The 21,720-nt window shown below is 32.9% G+C and overlaps 2 protein-coding genes across 4 annotated transcripts in view; both read left to right on the top strand.

The window, feature by feature from the left end:
* Positions 1–21,720, top strand: part of LOC126272024 (retinol-binding protein pinta-like) — a 547,678-nt gene that overhangs the window by 380,646 nt on the left and 145,312 nt on the right. The window lies entirely within an intron of this gene.
* Positions 1–21,720, top strand: part of LOC126272025 (retinol-binding protein pinta-like) — a 247,316-nt gene that overhangs the window by 192,717 nt on the left and 32,879 nt on the right. For all 3 annotated transcript variants that reach the window (XM_049974526.1, XM_049974524.1, XM_049974525.1), the window contains one exon: positions 6,602–6,712. In XM_049974526.1, coding sequence (XP_049830483.1) covers positions 6,602–6,712 — 111 coding nt within the window. The remainder of the gene's footprint in view (positions 1–6,601; positions 6,713–21,720) is intronic.

The following is a 21,720-nucleotide window of genomic DNA, read 5'->3' as shown; positions in this document are numbered from 1 at the left end:
CCCACCTCTGGTCCAGTCACTGACAGGTATCTGTAGATGCTCGACACATTGAACACTTCGATCATCACCTGCCGACCGAGGTCGATCAGAAGGCGTGAAGACGGCGTAATGTGGATAACAAATGTGGATAACAAATGGAAATACAGTTGGCAAAAGGTGTTTTGATTTGGGACTTTTTTTACTGAACAACTAAGGTCTCCCAACCATCTGTATAAAGATGGACTAACAGAGAGTTAATTTGACACTCCATAGTTTTGTACTAGGTACCGGTTTTGACATGTGTGTGTGTGTTTTTCTGATGGAGTAACTTTGTGTAGTTCAGTTGAAGCTTGCGTATTTTGCGCCATTGAAATACTGTAGTGTTGGAATTACTCACGTTCTTAGAACAGTTAGTTTGGATGTGTAAATGTTTGATTTGAGGTTCCCTTGTGCCCTAATCAATTATGGTATACAGATCTAACGATGGACATTCACATGAGCTGCTTAACATATAATTAGTACTGCCAAGTAACTCCAGTACTGGCAAAATCTTCAGTGTCGCTAGTGGTGGTAAAAACGTGTGTGTGTGTGTGTGAGAGAGAGAGAGACAGAGAGAGAGAGAGAGAGAGAGAGAGAGAGAGAGAGAGAGAGAGAGAGAGAGTGAGTGAGTGTGTGTGTGTGTGTGTGTGTGAGAGAGAGAGAGAGAGAGAGAGAGAGAGAGAGAGAGAGAGAGAGAGGTAGGGAGAGAAAGAAGAATAAAGCTAACTGATGCAATTGACTTGAAGCCTGGGATCTTTTTGGCATAGAAATATGGTAGAGTTGCAATACTCATTATTTTTAGAACAACTTAGATGTGTAAATATTTGATTTGAGGGTCCATTGTGCTGTTCTGTATGTATGGTACAGACATCAAACGATGGGCATTCACAAGTACTGCTCAACCTGCAGCTGGTTAAGTAGTGCCGAGTTACACCATTACTGGCAATATTTTCGAGTATATTTCATAAATAATCCAATAACTTCGAATATGACGCTTATTTATGCATTATTCAGGTGAAGCTTATACATTGTTGACATGGAAATACTGCAGTATTCTCGATATTTTTACATGTTTTTGAACATAACACAAATTTCAGATCGATGGAAGACTTTAGGCTGCTAGCACAAGTGAGTTAGTGCCAGCATTTAAAAGTTTCTTAGATTTTTTAAATTTTATATTTTGTTTCAGTAATGTTTGAGTTTCCCTCTAGTACAACTGGGTGATTTCCATCTTGCTCTTCTGAATTTCGCACCACCACCCTCTTGATGATATCATGCATTCTAGGTCACTGGCGATGTCATTGCTCCTGGCATGTGGCCAACCCACAATAGCGCTTGCACTTTTTGAGGTTACTGAAGTGAAAAGTTAGCCAGAAGTAATGTTGCTGTTCTACTATCACATTTGCCATCTTCAGGAAGAGCGGCTGTCACTTCGGGATTATCATTTAATGCTCGAGTTTTTGTTCAGGTCTGATGTGGCCCGAAAACCAAGAATTTTTTATACAAATACTGAAGTCATTAAATAAATCATTATATTTTGTTGGGTATTAGTAAACTATAGATCTCCGAAAACACTTAATTTGCAAAAGACACTTGTTAGACAGCAGGAAAATGTATCATATTTTGATATCGTTCTAAAAGCCTTCCATCGATTCACCACTGAACGATACACAATGGAGACAGCAGTCTGTCGTTCGAGTACCCAAGGCCTACACTGCTGTAGACAGCACACTGGAGACAGCAGTCTGTCGTTCGAGTACCCAAGGCCTACACTGCTGTAGACAGCACACTGGAGACAGCAGTCTGTCGTTCGAGTACCCAAGGCCTACACTGCTGTAGGTCTCTCACTACCGACACGATATATTCTGCTGGCGCTGTGCATGCCCTTATCACACAAACACCAAAAGCAGTTTTTTAACTTAGTGTTGACAGATCACCTTCAAAGCAAGAATCAAGAAGACTTCACCAACTGTCATAACAGCTAACCCTGGACAAACAAGAGGTGACTACCACAATCTTTTTCAATACTCTCAGTCTCTATGTTTTACTTACTGTCATAAAATTTACTGCCAATACAGTACAGGATTTCTGCTCATCAGCCCATACCTGATGTTTTAACAACTGTGCCTATTGCGTGGAACGACAAAGTCGCAATGGCACCAAGCACCATCAGCAGCTTTTTCTTCTTTCGGTTACTGCCTGACATCTCTGATTTCTGCCACCAGTTATGTATCTCGCCTCTCCCCTCTTCTTTCTTCATCACTGCTTCAGACATTGGTAGGAATAACCGACTTATGATAAGTGGAAATTGATTGTTCAGGAGGCATCAGAAAGTCATACTGTAGACATATTATAATAATAATAAATCATCAAGCTTGATGAGCTCTAACCTGGATATGAAGGATTTGATGTATGTCTTTATTGTGGCTTACCATGTGAACATATCTTATTACTGAAAGTAACTACCAGCAGTTGAGCGAAAACATGATAGTGACTGTATTAATAATGTCAACAGGGAAAAATAGATATGGTTATTGTGCTTCTCAATGGACACACACAGCTGAAGTTTTAACACATGAGTGCATATTATGAGTGGCATGCCGCTGATTCTGCTACTTTTCACTGGCTGACTTTATAATAGATGTTTAATGTATTTTCATATTCCGGTTTTAAATGACAGCCTTCAGTTTTTACTTGCTGCAGTCTTTCTCCGAAAATACAAAAGATACTCCGGTAAATTACGGTTTCTCCTAATGTGAAAACGTGTTCGGAGGCAGAACATTGTCATGTACTTGAAAGATATATTCAATTGATATTTAAAAGTACTGCTATCGAAAAAATCTTATCACTACTGTACTCAACCACTCATCAATAATCAGTAAGTGAAATACAATTAAGAAGAAGTATTATCAAAAACTAACTACTAGTTGAATACATTCTGGAACAGAAGCTATTGGTACTGACAGAAATTTCAATTTTCAACACAGGCAAAATAGTTAAGACTTTAAACAAACTCAGTATAACATGTTTCATGGTAAAAAGAAACTATTTCTCTTACAAGGTACAAGGTGATACACAACCAATAAAGTATGGCTTTAAAAAGCCATCTTTTGTTTCTGTGTACTAGGAACACACGACCAACGAAGTGGAGCTTAACTTTGCTCATGTTGTATAAATATTTCTATAAACATATAGCATTTTACTCACTATAAAGTGCTGTTCATGAAGAACTAACAATATATCCCAAATAACGTTAAAACACTATATTGCACTTAAACATATAGAACACGAAATATTGACAAATGCTGCCCAATACACAACCTCATGTCTAACAATAACAAAAACTAGAACATGGCGGGAATTATGTATGGTCTTCTCATGTGCACTCCTTTGTATGATTCAGTCGGTAGTCTGAAGTACTTACCACAACACATGGTACGCTCCTGTGCACACTATCGTCCAGATATAACACTTTTCCATAATGTGCGCAAGTGAACCTCCAATGTGGCTCAGAAATTCTGGCAGCTGCAGTGAAACTTTGATGAGGCTTCTGGGTGTAATAGATAACTGTCGATAATTCTCATTTCCATCGTGTTATCTACATTTGACCCAAAATAATACATGTTTCTGTCATTTATTGAAATCAATTTGACGTATTTAGAAAATGAACCATGTCAGATTTCCAGTAAGAAAACCTTATTTAATGCTAAATTGGAAGTCTGTTTCTCTGCTATTTCATCAACAAAGTAAATAATCGCAAAAATTACAGCAACTAGGTTATAACCTTGGAAGATCAAATGCAGCACTTAACAATATTTAATGGAATTTTTTCGCCATGGTTGTTTTATCTGTTTTCTTAATTATACACCTTACAATGTTCTGGCAGAATCCATTACCATGTTCACATTAAGACTCGCATGCCCACAGTAGAGCTACACGTGTGAATTTGATGAGTGAAAGTGTATCAACAATCTTTAAATGTTGCTCTCGTAATTGTTTAAGACAAAACGATTTAAAGTATATAATTTAAAAAAATGAAAAGTGGTCAAGATGGAAAATTACATTATCTAGTAACAGTGATTGTGGACCGTTTTCATGATTTTGTGTCATTTAAATCCACTTATAGTCAAAATATGAAATACACACTGAGACACTCTAATAGAGCAAAACACGTTAAGACTCAACACTAGGGCTGACTGGGAGTGACGACAGTCCAAAGTACATGAACACATTTTTTTAAATGGAAGAAATGACTCATTTCTCCCATGTATAATTTTTATACAGCATAATTTTTTTTTTTTACTTCCGCGCACTTTGACTGTTTGAGACTGGCGAACTGAGGGGGAAAGGTTATTGAGACCTACCGGAACAGATGCCTTCTGTGGCAGAAAACTGAAATGTGGACCAGTAGCCTCCCTAAGCAATTAGTGGTCTCTCCTATGGCTCATTATTAGATAATATATTATTCTATATGATTATTCATATCATTCAGTGCCTATTCATATCATTAAGTACCTATCGTTTGCTGCCAATCTATCTTCATGTTTAAATAGGGATCATAATAAGATCAAGATTATCGATATGGCTTCAAGACATTAAATAGTCAGAAGCCGAAACCTTTTGAGTTCATTATTCAATGTAATGAATACACACTTTTGGGAATTCCTCCAAATTAGACAAGTATAACTTTCTGGTACTCTGTGAATACACTAGCAGTATCATTAGATCAAACTCTAAACTTAGCTGAACACATTTACAACTAGCAAGAACGCGTAATTGTTCCATGTGCAGCAAAACGGAACTTCTGGAAGCACTGGTCATTCAGTACTTGCTTACAGCGATGACATACTGCAAAGGTTTTGTCAGGAAAGCTGACAGGATTTCTGGAATAAAATAGATTACAGCATATCATTTATTTGTGACATTTACCATTTTGATCATGCACTTATTTTCACTATATAGATAGAGTGGTAGCTTCATCCATCCTTGTACATGGCAGTGCAATCTTGACATACAAAACTGGTTGTGATATGTTTTACTGTGCAAGTAAATACATTATCTTGCTCAGAAGCAACCTTCCTCTCGCTGTATCACACATCAGATTCACATTTCAAACTCTGAAGGCAGCCAATTAATGGCCTCTTTAAATAACTATAATTTCCTTTTTGAAACAGTAGTTACTCGTAATCCAGTGCCTCTGACTATAAGACAGCCTATGTACATTTTAATTTCTTACAACTCATTATTACCACCTCCCTCATTTTTGCATTAACATTATCAACAGTTATAACTAATACTATTATCAGTACCTATATAGTTGTTACTCAGTTGCTATTGTTTCTGATATCTTCACTTATTCCACTAGAAGTGGAATTACAATAGCCATTTCGCCATTGTTTTTATCTAAACCTGGTCCAAAGCCTATTACCCAGTTTCACATACGATTTAGATGGGGACAGATATTGAACAATATGAAAACAACATAAATTAGTTACAAACTACGGCATGTATACACTTTATTCAACACTTAAACGTCACTACCAATATTCGGATTTAGGTTATTACATGATCGATATGCCAGCCATAAATGGCGATGATGTGATGCAAACGAATAGCAAAATTCTGCATGACCCATTGAAGTGTCAGAAAATCTGTGCTGTTTATGACCTCTTGAATAGTAGTTTTCAGCTCAGCTATGGTTCTGAGGCTGTTTCTGTGCATCTTGTCTTCAATATGGTCTCACAAAAAGGAGGACGTGTGTTTAAATCCAGAGAATATGGCAGCATTCGAAGCCCATGCCAGTGGCCTCTGGGTACTCCAGAGCCAGAATGCAGTCTCTGAAGTGCTTTGCCAGGACAAGAAACCCTCGTCTGCTTTGATAGGGTCGAGTTCCATCTTGCATGAACCACATCTTCTCAAAATGAGAGTCACTTTGGATAATGGGGAGGAAATCATCATTCAAAACCATCACGTAAAATTCGACAGTCATCTGGCCAAGGATCATCACCCCGATTATTCAGTGACTAGTCATTACACACCACACAGTCACTCATTGAGGGTGAAAAGACTACTCGATCACGAAATGCAGATTCTCAGCCCCCCAAATGTGGCAATTTTGTTTATTGACGAACTCATCTACATTAAACTGGGCTTCCTCGCTAAACAAAACCATATAGGCGCATAGTAATTCCCATCATGCCACACAGCCAACTGTGAAGTTTGAACATCCTAGCACAAACCATTCAGAAGGTATAACGATTTTATTTTATACAGTTCAAAAGTTGTCACTCTGGGTGTATATTGAGAGTTATCTGTAACAGTACAAGAAATAGCAGTTCAGGAAGAAATATTGAAAAACATACACAAGTGTTGCCACTACTGTAAATTCCGTTGGCTGAATAGTTGAAACTGTCCATAGTGAGTTGTTTTAAGATTTATATTTGTGCTACTACAATTTTTAATGTTTCATTTCCATCTACCCCTTGTATCTTATCATCTGTCAAATGTGAGTAAACATACAGAGTACTGCAGTATTCTACAATGTTGACATAACATGACTATTTAATCTTTCTATTCTTTCCAGACTGCCTACTGTCGGAGCTTGAAAGCATTACATTTGATAAATGCTGATAAAGTGGTTGATTTGGCAATGAAAATATTGAAGGCAGCTCTTTCCGAAAAGTTGCAGAAGAGGGTAAGAAAAGATTCATTTTGTTATGTACTTCTCTTAGTCCTATAACTCAGGGGAAATCATATAACAGGAGTAAGATATTTCTGTGGATTCTGGCTCACTTTCCATTTTCTAACTCACTCACTTGTTTCACTTACTCATTGACTAGAAAACGTATCCAGAACCTATGAGAAATATTCTAATACAATCCACTTTTCAGGTCTAATTTTATAATTTCATTTAAATTACTTAAAGCATTAAATAAAAATGAATATTTTTCATGTCATAACACAAATTTTCAAACTAATTATTATTTTCATAAAAAAAGGTAGCATAGGAAAATAAAATTTAGTACTTTTTGTAAAAAATTTGCTAATTCTTTCTGCTTGAGCTGCCATAAGATTTTTATGATTTGTTCTTTGATATACGACTTATTTACAGTTCTATCATATTCACAAGTAACTTTAATTTCCTGATGTCTCGATATACATTCTTTACAATTCTTTTTAATTCACTAGCATTCTTCTTCTCTAGACAGTCAGCATATTGCTTTAGCTGTATAGTATTGTCCATTTAAAGATTATAAAATTTATTAGGGAAAAAATTAAATTCATTCTCAAACCTGCGTAGCAGCTACCACATTGTCGTTTTGTGGACTCCTCTGACCCTATGTACACAGCGCTACATGAAGACTGACTTGTGTCTTAGCAGAAACGCTTCATTTATTCGCGCTATTATTAAGTACATAGGTGAAGGTTTCGACTTTTTAGTCAAATCGCAATTCTCCGCCAACCACTGATACTTCAACAACTTGGTGAGATAATGGCCAAAATCCTTCAGTCTACATTCTCGGTTTAGAGGTATGACAGAGTGAAGTAATTCTAAGATTGTATATAAAGTTGATATTCTATAGACAAAGTGCTACATTCACCAGTTTATTTCTTATGAGTAGTTTGTTATGAAATTATATGCAGTTATGTCAGTGTCTGAGTTGAGTACTGTAACTCGTTTAAAATCGAGAAATGCAAAATATGTTTGAGAAAAATATTTTGAGGAATAGTATACCACATTTCCTGTGGTAAAATTTCGTTTCTTCCATTTTTCAAGTATATATCCTCTAATTTAATGTGATTGAATAATGAAGAGTGAAGTATGTGATTTTTACACTACATATCTAAGAATTACAATTACAAACACTCTGAATCAGAAGAAACACATAAAAATGATATGGGGAACGATGAACATTGATTGAATTGTATTCAGAGGACGCTTAGAGTATGTAACAGATCTACTAAAGAGACTGTATTGATATCCTTTTCAGAAAGGGTTGACAGAGAACATCGAAGAACTTCAAAGAAGGGCTACACATTTTGTATTATCATGAAGTAAGGGACACAGTGTCACTGAAATGATACCAGATTTGCAATGGACATCATTAAAACAAAGGCTATTCTCACGAAATACCAATCACAATCATTCTCCTCTGAATGCGAAAATATTTTGTAGACGCCAACCTACACACTGAGAAACGATCAGATATTACATGGAAAGACAGAGATGTTATTTCTATGCAAGCACAATACGAAACTGGAATAATAGAGAATAGTGAAGATGGTTCGATGAAACCTCTGCCAGGCACTTAAATGTGATTTGCAAAATATCCATGAAGATGTAGATGTAGATTTTTGCGATTTGTCTGCAATGTAACAAACACAAAACACAGCATATGAAATTCAACTGAGTTATAGTAATTTGTGGTATCTAGTCCGAAATTTTTCCTATCACTCAATTCTGCAATTTATACAGTTTGTAGTTCATAAACATTATTGGTTGACAGTTACATTCCTCCTCCAGGATTGATCAATTGGAATAAAATTAATCATTTGTATGTTTATTCAAAAGGGTTAGATCAACAAAAAGGAAATTATAAAAAAGTGTGAAAAAATTGAAGATTAGCACAATGAAAAAATTACTACTCTTATTGAAAAAATGAAGAGATTATTCCATTAAGTCAGTGTCAAAATAATTCAGTTATTGTATCTGATGACTGCATTCTTTAAAATCAAAATGTAGCTACAGATCATTTTACTAGAGGAAGTTATAAAGGAATAGATTGTTAACATTCAGTTCCTACTCATTCAAAAATACCAAAATAAATAGTCACAAATAACCGTAATTTTTCAATATTTTCAGAGAATATGGCAAATTTAAATCCTGTTTTTCATGATTTTGTTGGTAGTGATTTAAAATTTGATCATTTTAAAGGAATATTGGAATCACCTATTTAATATTTTTAGGATAGACATGATTGGAAAACTGAATGAAGGTAATTTAAGAAATAAAATACAGCATTTCAAAACCACATATACCTTAAAGAATAATGTTAAATATAATTGTGTTAACTGTTTAATTAATGTTTCTTCATCTCAAATAAATGTTTGCAAAATACCACATAGACATTGATAAAAAGCTAAACAAAATAAAAAGAAATCTGAAGAACTGAAAGAATTATTCAAGATCTTGAGGAAACAACCACAATCAGAATATGAAAATATATAAAAGAAAAAAACCAGTTATTGATACTCTTGAACAAGTTAAACAAGAAATAGATAGATTAGGTGACAATGTTTTGAAAACTATTGAAGAAAATAGAGAAGTTGAATAACTGTTGGTTCCTTATCATCAACACGCACATTTAGAATACTATAGAGTTTTATCACCAATTACAAAAATACAAGATTGATTATTTTCCTGGTAAGTGTGACTATACATTAAGTGAATCAGACATTCAAGCTGCATTGAAAATATATCAAGAAAAGAAAATAGGTGCTGCCAAAAACATAAAAGAGGATGCTCATAAAAATATAAAATAGGATGTGATAAAAAAAAGTAATGTTAGTGAAAGAACGTAAAAGTATATCAATCATAGTGGAGATCCAACTTTTGGATTAAAACCTGTTGATAGATTTGAATTTGTTGGACATTTTGCTGTTGATTTCGATATCAATTAATTAAAAATTGCCGGAAAGTAATACAGAGGCACAGATGATCTAATGAATCTTTTAGCTAAAAAACAATTTTCTATGGAAGATATGGGTGAAAATTTGATTCTGACGATTTATCAAATTATGCCATCATATTTTACCATTATATTCTGAAAATAAACAATATAAAATTAAAAATCTAGTAGAGACAAAAATACAATAAACTGATACAAGAATTAGTTAGTGTCTATATTCCAAAAGTGTATTAAATATCATCAGATTCAGAATATTTAGATGCAAAACAAGTTAAAAATATACAGGAAAAGCATACTAATATATTTGGATGAATCATAACAGTGATTTAGTCGATAGATTAGCAGTAATTCGTGGTGAAGTATCAACTGGAAATTAAAATTAACATAATGATAAAGTTTGCTTAGCACAGGTGTTAACAAAAAATTCAATAATTTCATAATCGTCAATCCAAATATAATTCTATATTTGATTTGATTTTTGAATAATTTAGCACATATGCTTTGGTAAAGTGGAAATCATGGTAATGGTTTAGTAAACATAGCTTTTAAAGAATTTATCAATGCCAGAGATGTATCAACCAGGATTAACTTACAGTAGGCCATTTGCAAAGATTGAAGAAAGACTATCGCATGCTGATCCAGGAATTAATAAATTAGATGTTGCTTGAAAAAACATATCTAGCGTATATTGAGCATAATGATTTAGAACCTAGATATCGAGCTATTAAGTACTTCAATCAGCTACAAAAGAAAGGATATACAGTTCAGATGCTAGTACGAAAGAGGAAATTGCAGCTACTGCACTTAGAGGGAGAATTTATGGAAAACTAAAATTAGGTATGGGAATTGAACTAGACGACAATGGTTGGGAATTATAAAACTGATATTATTTTGTTTTGGTAAAATGTATTGTATTTAAATGAATGTGATGCATGTGACAATACACAATATTACAAATAACACTGACGATGGAATTTGTGTAGAAAGTGCAACTGTAATGTTATGTAGAAGAATGTAGAAGATGTTCGCAGAAAAGGAAATAAAAAGCCAATTTCATCTCATATCAGAAATTTAGGAATTAAGAGTTTTAGATATAAACCTATAAGGTCTGTTGTTGTTTCATTAAGGACAGAACTTAGAACTGACAAGCTGAATGAAATAGAGAAGTATAGTAAATTAATTTTATTGAACGTACTTTTACCATATTCTTAAAACGGCAAAAAATGGAACATTAGAAGATATTACTATTACAAAAAAATTGTAGGCTTAGAATGCAAATAAAATGTAATAAGCAACACTTAAACAATAATAGAATAGAATTATAAAAATTATTAGTCCTTCTAAATGTTTGTCTGTGTAAAAGAATAACTTATAAACTGATTCTACCTTGGTATTCAGTGGAAAAACTAAAGCAAAACAAATTAAATTTATCCTGAATAAATACATAAGAGGCAGAATATTATTAGTAATTAACACATGTTTTTCTTCAAATAATGGAGACCTAATATTGCTAAGCCAACTTCCTATATCTAATTTACAATTATTGTTTGGAAAAAATTCAAAAATATAATCCCAGATGATGCTGTATTACAAACAACATTAGCATAATCTGAAGCAGACTTTTACCATTCTTCAAATTCTCAGGGTTGATACTCCTTGACCTTAGATTATTGGTAAAATTTTCAACAAATGCCAACATATTGGCTGAAATTCCATGTCAAATAAAACACAAAATTTCATTATTAATTAATTAATCATTTTTCTCATTAATTTACAATATCATAGCATTATTCTCAACATTTATTATCATTATCGGTATAATGATCATCAACTAATAATATCATCAAAATGATTGGTAATAGACTTTCATTAAATGTTTTAATAACACTTCTACACATATTATATTTAATTTATTGTTTTACTTATTCATCAGTACATTCTTTATGAAAACTATGATTATAGTTTATTTTTATAAATTGGTCATTTTCTTTACTTAAGCTTATAGGATACCCATATTTTTTAGACTTCCATTAGTATTTCGTAAAGTTTAATTACATTTTCTAGGAATTCTTCTGATACAATTTTGGAATTAAACTTATCTTTAAATTCTATTAAATAACCTTCATACAATTTTTTTCACCTGCTATATCATTCCAGACGATTTTACCTTGAAATTCTCTCATAAAATCTTCAGACATTTCTTATGCATATGATAAATTCTTCCAGTTTAATTGACCTTGTAATTCCTTCAGAAATCTTCACACAACACTTGTTCATATGCTGTATCATCCATATTTACTTGATCTTGAAATTCCTTTATAAAATTCTTTTATAATTCTTGTCTGTATAATAATTTTCCCAGTATAATTAACCCTCTTAAAATCTTATCACAATTCTTGTCTAGATGACATAATCTCCTAGTTTAATTGTTCTTGAAACTCCATCATCAAAGCTTATATATATGAGCCCAATTCAAATTATCTTGAAATTCTATAATAAATTTTTACGTGCAGTTTAAACAATTGTCGAAAATATAATTTTTTATGTAAGATAAATCATCTGAATAAGTTGTTCTTTACTTTTTAAATCATTCATTTCAGCCTTCCAGTTGGCACAAAATTTCACATGATTCATTAATATTATAATTCACTTCTTCATTAATAAGATCAATAAATTACTGTTTTCTCATTTCAGAATAATATCTAAGACCTAATTCTTATGCTCTAAGCATCAGTTCGCTGGATTTCAGATTATTTAGGTCCACCATTTAGGCTAAATATTACAATTTTTTGAAGAAGAATGTGTGTTAATTATATATGATACCAATGCTTTTCAATATAGAATTACAGACCAGAAAAATTTCTATATGAAAAAACACAAGTTTCAGTTTGATGTATGGTTAAATATATATACTAATTCAGAAGAAAAACGACAATTAAATCCACAAAATAATTCAATGTAGTTTCATGTAGACCTTGAATAATAGAAATTTTCAATATGATTTACAACCAAATTTATATGGTAATTTACAATTTAATCTTCAAATTACTTCAGGAAGTTTCAACTCTGTAAAACTTTACAGACTTGTAAAAATAGATATTTTAAATACTATTTAGAACCAAATTCATGCATTAATTCACAAGAAAAACAGCATTCAAGTACTCAAATTGTTGTATATTAACAAAGATAGTTCTGCTAATGTTTATTGTGAAAACAGTACTTTCAGTAGTCTAGGTGTAGGCATGGAACCAAAAGATAGGAATAAAGCAATTAAAAATTTAAATGAGTTTCGTTACTTAGATATTCAAATGGATAAAACAATACTTGCTCAAGTGAATGATGATCTATTAAGAGAATCAGTAATGTTGTTTCACTAACACACAATCTTGATGTAATTGGTGAGTTGAATGAAGAATCTTTAAATTTTACAAACAGTCCAAAACGTGATGAAAAAGATTTTTTCGGCAGTTGTAGAACTACTATCTATAAGTGTAAAAAGAAATACAGAAAATATAATTATAAATGATCAAATAAAGAAAGGTTAGGAGTATAGAGGTAGACTTTCATTTACTTCAAAATATATTAATATTCACTTTCCAGAATGTATTAATAATCCTAATACATTAATTACCAATTAAATACCAGTATGTACACATAAAATATCTGCCCAATGATTTTCATAGGAACTAGATAGAAAAAGAAATGTGTTAGGTCACACACTTTTTTCCAAATGAGAACAGTGATGTTACAGAAATATATATGGATTGACATGCAAATTGATGTGTGGAAATTGATAAAACACACCAAAATATCAAGCCAATTGATTTGTAGTTTAGGTTCGTTAAAATAGACCCTTATTAGGTTTATATCACTCAGATATTTATGAATCAATAACGTATCCATTATATAACGTTTCTTATGTAGAATTATTTCAAGTTGATATTGATGGAAATGAAAGTTTATATGGTACAAGAATTTCAACAAAAACGACTGTACCTAAATCTACATCAATTATATCGCAAGTTAAATGAATCAGTTAATACAGTAATTGAAATAAATAAATTAGTTTACTTATTAATTTCAAATGGAGTTCTATATTTTAATGAGAAGTGGGTAGAATAGATACTGAGGCCAATTTACAGTTAATAACTTATAGGTTAAAATTTTTACATCTAGATTTACAAAAATAAATGGAATACACCAAATACCAGGTGTATAAATTATGTTATTTGTTGAGAGTATCATATATATAGCAAATTTGCAAACATTACAATTAATTCTGGAATCTCCAAAGGCACTATCTAGTATAGGATGATGTAAAGGGTTTATTTTAAAAGGTGTACCATTCAGGTAGATCATTTTATTGTTTAATGAACTTATTTATACATTAATCACGTGGAGTTACAGCTAGAAATTTTCCAGAGTTACCTACAAGATTGAATTCTGCATAAGTACATTAGATTATTGTTGAATTCTTTTCAAGGAATGTACTGTTTAACAAGGAACATTATTCAGAAAAAAATGTAATTGGAGGTAGTGCAGATGATTTATCTTTATTTGATATAAAATAATACAACATTATCGCATAATGTAATAACTTCATTAAAAGGTACAATAGAAAAACTACAGAATTATTAGTTTCTCACAAATTTAGCAATTTCTTTCTATGTATATGGAGCATGGTCAACAACCAGAGCTGTCTTTTGTAAAATCCAATATGTAAATACTGTGATTCTGAGAAGTCAGTTGATGATTGTACATCACAGAAATATACAATGCATGGACTTTGCAGTGTGTAGACAATGTGTAAATGAATGTCACATAAAAATACAAGGATAATCAAATTCCCTATGTATGTGGAAAAAGTACTTATAAATATTATTTTTTTAAAATTTTACAAAGGTTTGCCAGTGAAGAACGTTCGAAATAATTATTGTCAATGGGAAACGAGGAAAAACAAGAAACCGATACAGTGACAACAAAACATAATTATTGCCAAGAACTTTTTAGAAAAATCCTTCGTATTATGGAAAGTGTAACTTATGTGTTTTGGAATATGTGAAAAATAATGAAGGACAATCATCTCATATGTAATTTTAAATATCTATTAAATGAGACCTCTCAATGATTGGATTTTGAAAAAAATGACTTTTACACATCTAATGAATTTTATTTTCCATGAATACAAGGCCACATGGAGCAATACACAGATGTTCAACTTCATGATTATTGAAAAAGAAATAATTTAAGAGGATGCAATAAAATAAATAAACCTGCACTAGTCTGATTTATTGACAGACATCAAATCACAAATTTACACCTACAAGGAGGAAGTCTTTGGAAACAACTACCTTATCATAAAATTGAAAATGATGATATTTTCAAAAATAAAAAAGATAATGCATTGAAAGAAATATTACCATTTTCTAATGATATCTTTGAGAAAAAAGAAGAACTTATATTGAAGATAAACCCCTGAAAAATATTTCCTCTTTATACTGATGTGATCATGAAACAAAAAATTAGAACTATTAAAAAAATATATTTTTTATTCTACTTTATTTGAGAAACCATGGGACAGTAGAACAGTTAGAGATTATCTAGATATTACAGCAGTTGAAACTGTATACAAACTATAAATTTTGAAAAAAATTTAAATTCACTTGAACTTAATCATTTATAACTGTTGTAAAACAGAAAGATATGAAACTTGTAGAAGATAACCCAAGAATACACATTGAAAAAACCTTATGACTTTTTTGTGAGTACGAAATGCAGATAAGCAGATATAGTATGGATTTTCACTTCCAGACAAAATACTGTAGGATCAAAAATGAAAGAGAGATATTAAAAAAAATATGAGTTGTAAACAAAATTTTTATGAAGAATTGGAGTATTTCAAACACATTGATCAGGATGGACATTAAATAGAATCATTGGTTTACTACTAAAATTGACAAGTATTCTTCTTGGCCTATAAAATCAGCTTTAAATCCTGTAGATTAAAATTCAAAAACAGTTAGGAAACACAAAAATGTAGGTCTTGATCTCTGTTCACAACTTGAAAATTTTCAGTTTAATGTAGTGTTTGGTCATATCCAAAAACTAAGAATAAAATAAATGTGTCTATCAATGTTTATTCATTTGATGAAATCTGTTAAGTGCATCCATTAAAAATTACAAAACTGTGACGGAGAAACATGTAAGTCTCCTTTATTTCAAGGAAAGAAAGAAATTCACACAATTGTACAAAAAGTTTCTATTGGCTTGTTGAAGTCAAATTAATAAACACAAAGAAGTAAAATTTATTTCTGACAAGTGTTTAGTCCACTTCAGTAGTAAAGAAAAATTAGATAATCACACATCAACCTGTTTAGGTAACAAATCATTAAAATCAGAATTGCCAGAGAAACGTTCCGACGTAAGTCTTAATAATTATCAACATACACGAAAAGATTTGCAGCTGTTATTTATGATGAATTTGAAATATTGATGATGGACAACAAGCAACCGAATCCAGAAACTTTATGTAGAATGGAATATCAAAAACGTGAACCAAGTGTCTTCTGTCAATATATTAAATATGTAAATAGACACTATGAAGACCGAGTTGTTTGCAGAGTATCAAACTGTCATAAAAATTATTGAATGCCTAATACAGAATTTGAAGAAAGCCAAAAAAATGTATTCAGAGAAATGAAACAGAACAACGATCAAGATGTGCAAGATCAGAACAATGTACATTATGTAACTGTTATTATTCAAGAGAACATAAAAACATTCATCATCATGATCTTTTGCCTGGAAAATTTATAAGTCTATCATGTAATAAATGTAATTTACAGTTAAAACAGCAGAGTTTTGTACCTCTTTATTTACTTAATTTTCTGGATATTATTCACATCTCTTGCTGACAAAATTGGGTTATGATAGGTAGGAAATAAATTTAGTAGCATACAACAAAGACAGATTTAATAGTACTGGTGAGTGAACAGAAAGTTTAAACATTAGATACATTGACACATTAAAATTTATTGCTTCTTCACTTGAAAACCTTTCACAAAATTTGAAAAGAATTCAAAGGAAAAACACATGAAAATTTTCCTATAATGTTATTCCATTTAGTGATCAGAAATGGTCTTTATCAAAATGATTACATGGATTCTTGGGAAATCTTTGGAGAGACACTGTTCCTACCAAAACAGGAATTCTATTACAAACTGATCGACTGATACACAATATATTTAAATATATAGGTGAATATCATGATCTATATTTGAAAACTGATGCCTTGTTTATTTTTAATGTATCTAAAAATTTTGGAAAACCTTGTACATAAGCATATCATTTAGATATGCATAAATTCTGGACCAGGATTATCTTGAGATGAAATGTTGAAAAGTGACTAATCAGCCACTTGATTTATTACATGATTATGATATGATTTTAATGGTTGAAAAGACAATAAGTGGAGGCTTATCACAGTGCTGTAAAAGATATGTCAAATCAAACAATAAATATATGAAGATTTTTGATGGTAAAAAGATATCAAATAATCTTTAGATGAAAATAATTTACAAGGCTGTTCTATTAGTCAGTATTGACCATACGGTAAATTCGAATGGAATAATCGAGAATATTTTGATAATAGAAGAATAAGTGAAATTTCAGACACTGATTAAATTAGATACATTTTTGAAGTTGATTTAGTACATGATAAAGAATTCCATGATTAACATAGATATTTATCACTCACTTCTGAATATAAAATTGTATCAGGATGCAGTCCTATGACAGGTTCAGCTGTCATCCGAACTGGAAAAAGCGAATTGTTCGCTAATTTACTAAACAAAAATAAATATGTAGTTCATTACAGAAATCATAAGAAGATCAATCGGTATGATATTAACTCAAATGCATCGAGTTTAAAAATTTAAACAATTGGAGTGTTTCAAGAACTATATAGATGTAAATACAGAAATAAGAACTAAAGCAATAAATGATTTTCTAAAGGATTTCTATAATCTTATGAATTACTCGGTCTTTAGGAAGACAATGTAAAATATTAGAGATAAAGTGGATATAAAATTAATCTTACATGGAGAAAATGTCATTCATGACTAGCAAACCCAATGTTTAAAGCAACAATTATATTTAATGAAAATCTTTTGCTATTCATATGAATAAGATGAAAATTACTTTTAGTAAACCCTTTCATGGTTGTTTGCGTATACTTGATTTATCTAAAGAACTGATTTATGATTTTCACTATAGAATAAAGAAACCAAAATATGGAGAATATATTGAATTCTGCTATCAAGATATGGATCGTAATATTCTATAATATAAAAACTGAAGATTTTTATGGAGATATGAAACTGATGATTGATAAATTTTATGCTAGTGATGATATTGATAATAATGTTTATGTTAGTCCACAAGTCAACAAGAAGTTGTAGGAGAAATGAAAAGGTAACTGAAGAATTTTGTGATCTGAGAGCAAAAATGATACTTGTAAATAGGGTGATGAAATAGAGAAAAGTTCTAAAGGAGTTAAGAAATGTATTGTCCAAACTAGTAGAAACTAAGAAGACTCTAAGGATTGTTTGTTTAACAATTGAGGACAGTACAGAAAAATTAATGTGATTCGAAGAGAAAAACACCTAATACACATCGTTCAAATAAACAAGAATGTGTCAAGTCCTCATAACCACAATAGAAACGTTTTTTTAAAATAAAATAAATACTTTACCATGCAGTAGTTACAAATTATAAAAAAGTATAATAAAATTTTTCTATATAAATGGACCTTATAATTAAGAAGCTCAAAAATGCAAGCAACTCGAAAGAGATTAAAAAAGTACATGAATTAGAGATAAATGTTTCATACAATATTATAAGGTGTGAATATTTTTATACTACATATGTAGAAAAACTTATTATTCAGCTTAGTAATGAGATTATGATTATTTTACCAGATATATATTCTAAATAAATTACTGATTGGGATTTTCAATGAAGTGAAAATGAAGTCTAAAAAAAGAAATGAAAGGAATGAAGAAACTTGGAAATAGGAATCAAGAATTTCATGATACTGAATTCAAATTGCAAAACTTGAAGCATTTTGAATTTGAGTTCATTATTCCAGGGTTCTTTAAGTAGAACCATGGAAACTCAGTTTATGTAGTTCCAGGCTGTAAACTCATACACCCAGGAAAAATAAAAGATATTTATTATGTTCACCCTGATTAATTATATTTATTTTCTTATGTTCACCTATTTTTAAAAAATATTAAATTTTATTTAATTACATTCAACTTTTGTATGAAAAAAATAATTAATTTGAAAATTGGTGAACATATCAGAAAAAATATCAATTTTTAGACAAATGTTGATGGTGTGGAGGCAGCAACCAGCCACAAATTTATTTTAAGTTCTTTTACTCAAAATTTACCGTTATCAATTTCGAATCATTACGATTCATGTGATACCTGAGCTTCTCCTGGCGTAAACTATGTTCAAAGTACTTACGGGCATTCAGCCAGGTTGAATTTTCGACAACTGCTGATATTTCGGCGGATGCACACTCCGCCATTTTCAAGGCTTAACTGCAACGACCAGACGAAGTGCAGAAAACACGAGAGCTCGGTTCTGCGAGTCTAACAGAAAAGATAACACACACCTAAACAAAAGCCACCAAAGATGAACGAAGTCAGAGCTATCGATAGTAAGAAACTATGGACTGGTAGTTGAGGAAACGTTAACTCTGTCCCTATGTTTTTTAACAAGTGAAAGAGCAGGATTCCAGGCCGAGTTTAAACAAAAGCCTCCATCCCTATTCACAAGGTTGCTAGCCAATTTAATTTCAACAGCCTCCTTAATCACACTATCCCAATAGCCGGACGTGCATGCTAATATCTCGGTATTATTATACCACATGGGGTGACCAGTGTCCAAACAATGTTCGGCAATAGCAGATTTGCTAGGCTGCTGTAGTCGCGTGTGCCGTTTATGTTCAATACACCGGTCCTCCACGGTCCTGATGGTCTGACCAATGTATGCCATGCCACAGCTACAAGGAATGCGATAAACACCTGCCTTACGTAAACCAAGATCATCCTTAACAGACCCCAAAAGCGCTTTAATCTTAGATGGAGGTCGGAAAACACATTTCACATTGTATTTCCGTAAAATACGCCCTATCTTGTTTGAAGTGCTTCCTATGTAGGGCAAAATGGCAATAGATTTAGGAGTCAACTGAGAATTATCATCAGTCAGCTGGCGCACAGTTGGTTGATATCGCAACGCCCATTTAATCTGTCTTTCACTATACCCATTGTGGCGGAAGGTAGCCTCAAGATGGGCCAGCTCTGCAGGCAAAGTCTCAACGTCGGAGATGACATGTGCCCTGTGTACCAGGGTACGAAGTACCCCTTCACGTTGGGCCGGATGATGACAACTGTCCGCCTGCAGATACAAGTCAGTGTGAGTACGCTTCCTATAAACCGCATGTCCCTACGATCCATCCACCTTCCTCCTAACCAAAACGTGAAGAAAGGGAAGGCAACCATCCTCTTCCACCTCCATGGTAAAACGAATGTTGGGGTGGATCGAGTTTAGATGTTCTAAAAAGACATTGAAATTCTCCCTGCCATGTGGCAGCTACATAGTTTACGCCAGGAGAAGCTCAGGTATCACATTGTTTACCTCTACGGGGAGGAAATGTATCGGTGTTTACGTAAGTTGGATAAACTTCGTAGCTGTCGTGTCAGACTGCAATGTGCCTTGTCGTTCTTATTGAGGTGTCGTGCTGAGAATCGTGTCCCAACTTTTGCTAAAATTGTACATCATATTAATTCTCCCGCCGCCAGTCGCATTAAACAACGTGCAGGCTTGGCGCTTGTCCGTGAAAGGATTCGTTTTACTCGTCGACGGTTGGACTCTGTTTCCAAAGAATTGTTTCGTTTCCATTTATTGATGGCTAGTAAACTGTCTGAATTTACATGGGATTGGTTGGACGGTGCCTCATGGACTCAGGCTGATTGTGAATATCGTTCTGTCACTGCTCGGCATCTGGCTAAGTTTGAATGTTTTCGTGGCTCGGAGGCTGATCCTATCTCCCGACGTTCTGTGATAAATCTCACAGAGAAATCCCTGCTAGGGAAGGGTTTAAATTTTGCACCATCACCGAAGAGTTTGCCGGTAGAGGATTTTATCAGTTCGATTGAACAGGCAGTTTACAAACTACCTCCTGTTGATGCAGAGGATGTCAGGAGGGAGACATGTCGTGTTTTGACTAGGGCTCGTCCACCCAAGAGCAATGTGACATCAGCGGAGAGGGCTGCTTTACGCTCTCTCAGAGCTGATCCGGACATTGTCATTTTACCTGCGGACAAGGGCAATGCCACCGTTGTTTTGAACAAACATGACTATGTACAAAAGATGAAAGCGTTGAGAGGAAGACCAACAACCTCCTGAAGAAAAGTGGTTTGCCACAGGACACTATCAAGAGTCTTAACACCTATAGTGCTGTTCCCCCCAGGTTATATGGCCTTCCGAAACTGCATAAGGAGGGGGTCCCTCTCCGCCCCATAGTCAGCAATATCGGTGCTCCAACATATCGTGTGGCTAAGCACCTTGCTTCAATGTTAAGCCCACAAGTTGGACGTTGTGAACATCATATTAAGAACTCAGCTGACTTCTTACGGCGTTTGGAGGGAATGCAGTTGAATGACTCTGATATGTTAGTAAGTTTTGATGTGGTCTCGCTCTTTACTCGTGTTCCTTTGTCTGATTCGTTGCGGTTAATTGAAGTGAAGTTTGGACTGGAACTAACTAATTTGTTCCGACATGTGTTGACGTCCACGTATTTCTTATTCAATGACCAGTATTACGAGCAGACAGATGGAGTTGCGATGGGTAGCCCGTTATCTCCTGTGATTGCAAATCTGTTCATGGAAGACTTCGAGGAGCGTGCATTGGAGTCGGCGCCATTGAAACCTGCCTGTTTTTC

The sequence above is a fragment of the Schistocerca gregaria genome, chromosome 5 (assembly GCF_023897955.1).
Source record: "Schistocerca gregaria isolate iqSchGreg1 chromosome 5, iqSchGreg1.2, whole genome shotgun sequence".
NCBI classification, from domain to species: domain Eukaryota; kingdom Metazoa; phylum Arthropoda; class Insecta; order Orthoptera; family Acrididae; genus Schistocerca; species Schistocerca gregaria.
The sequence above is the reverse complement of the archived record's forward strand: the minus strand, read 5'-3'. Positions and strand labels throughout refer to the sequence as shown.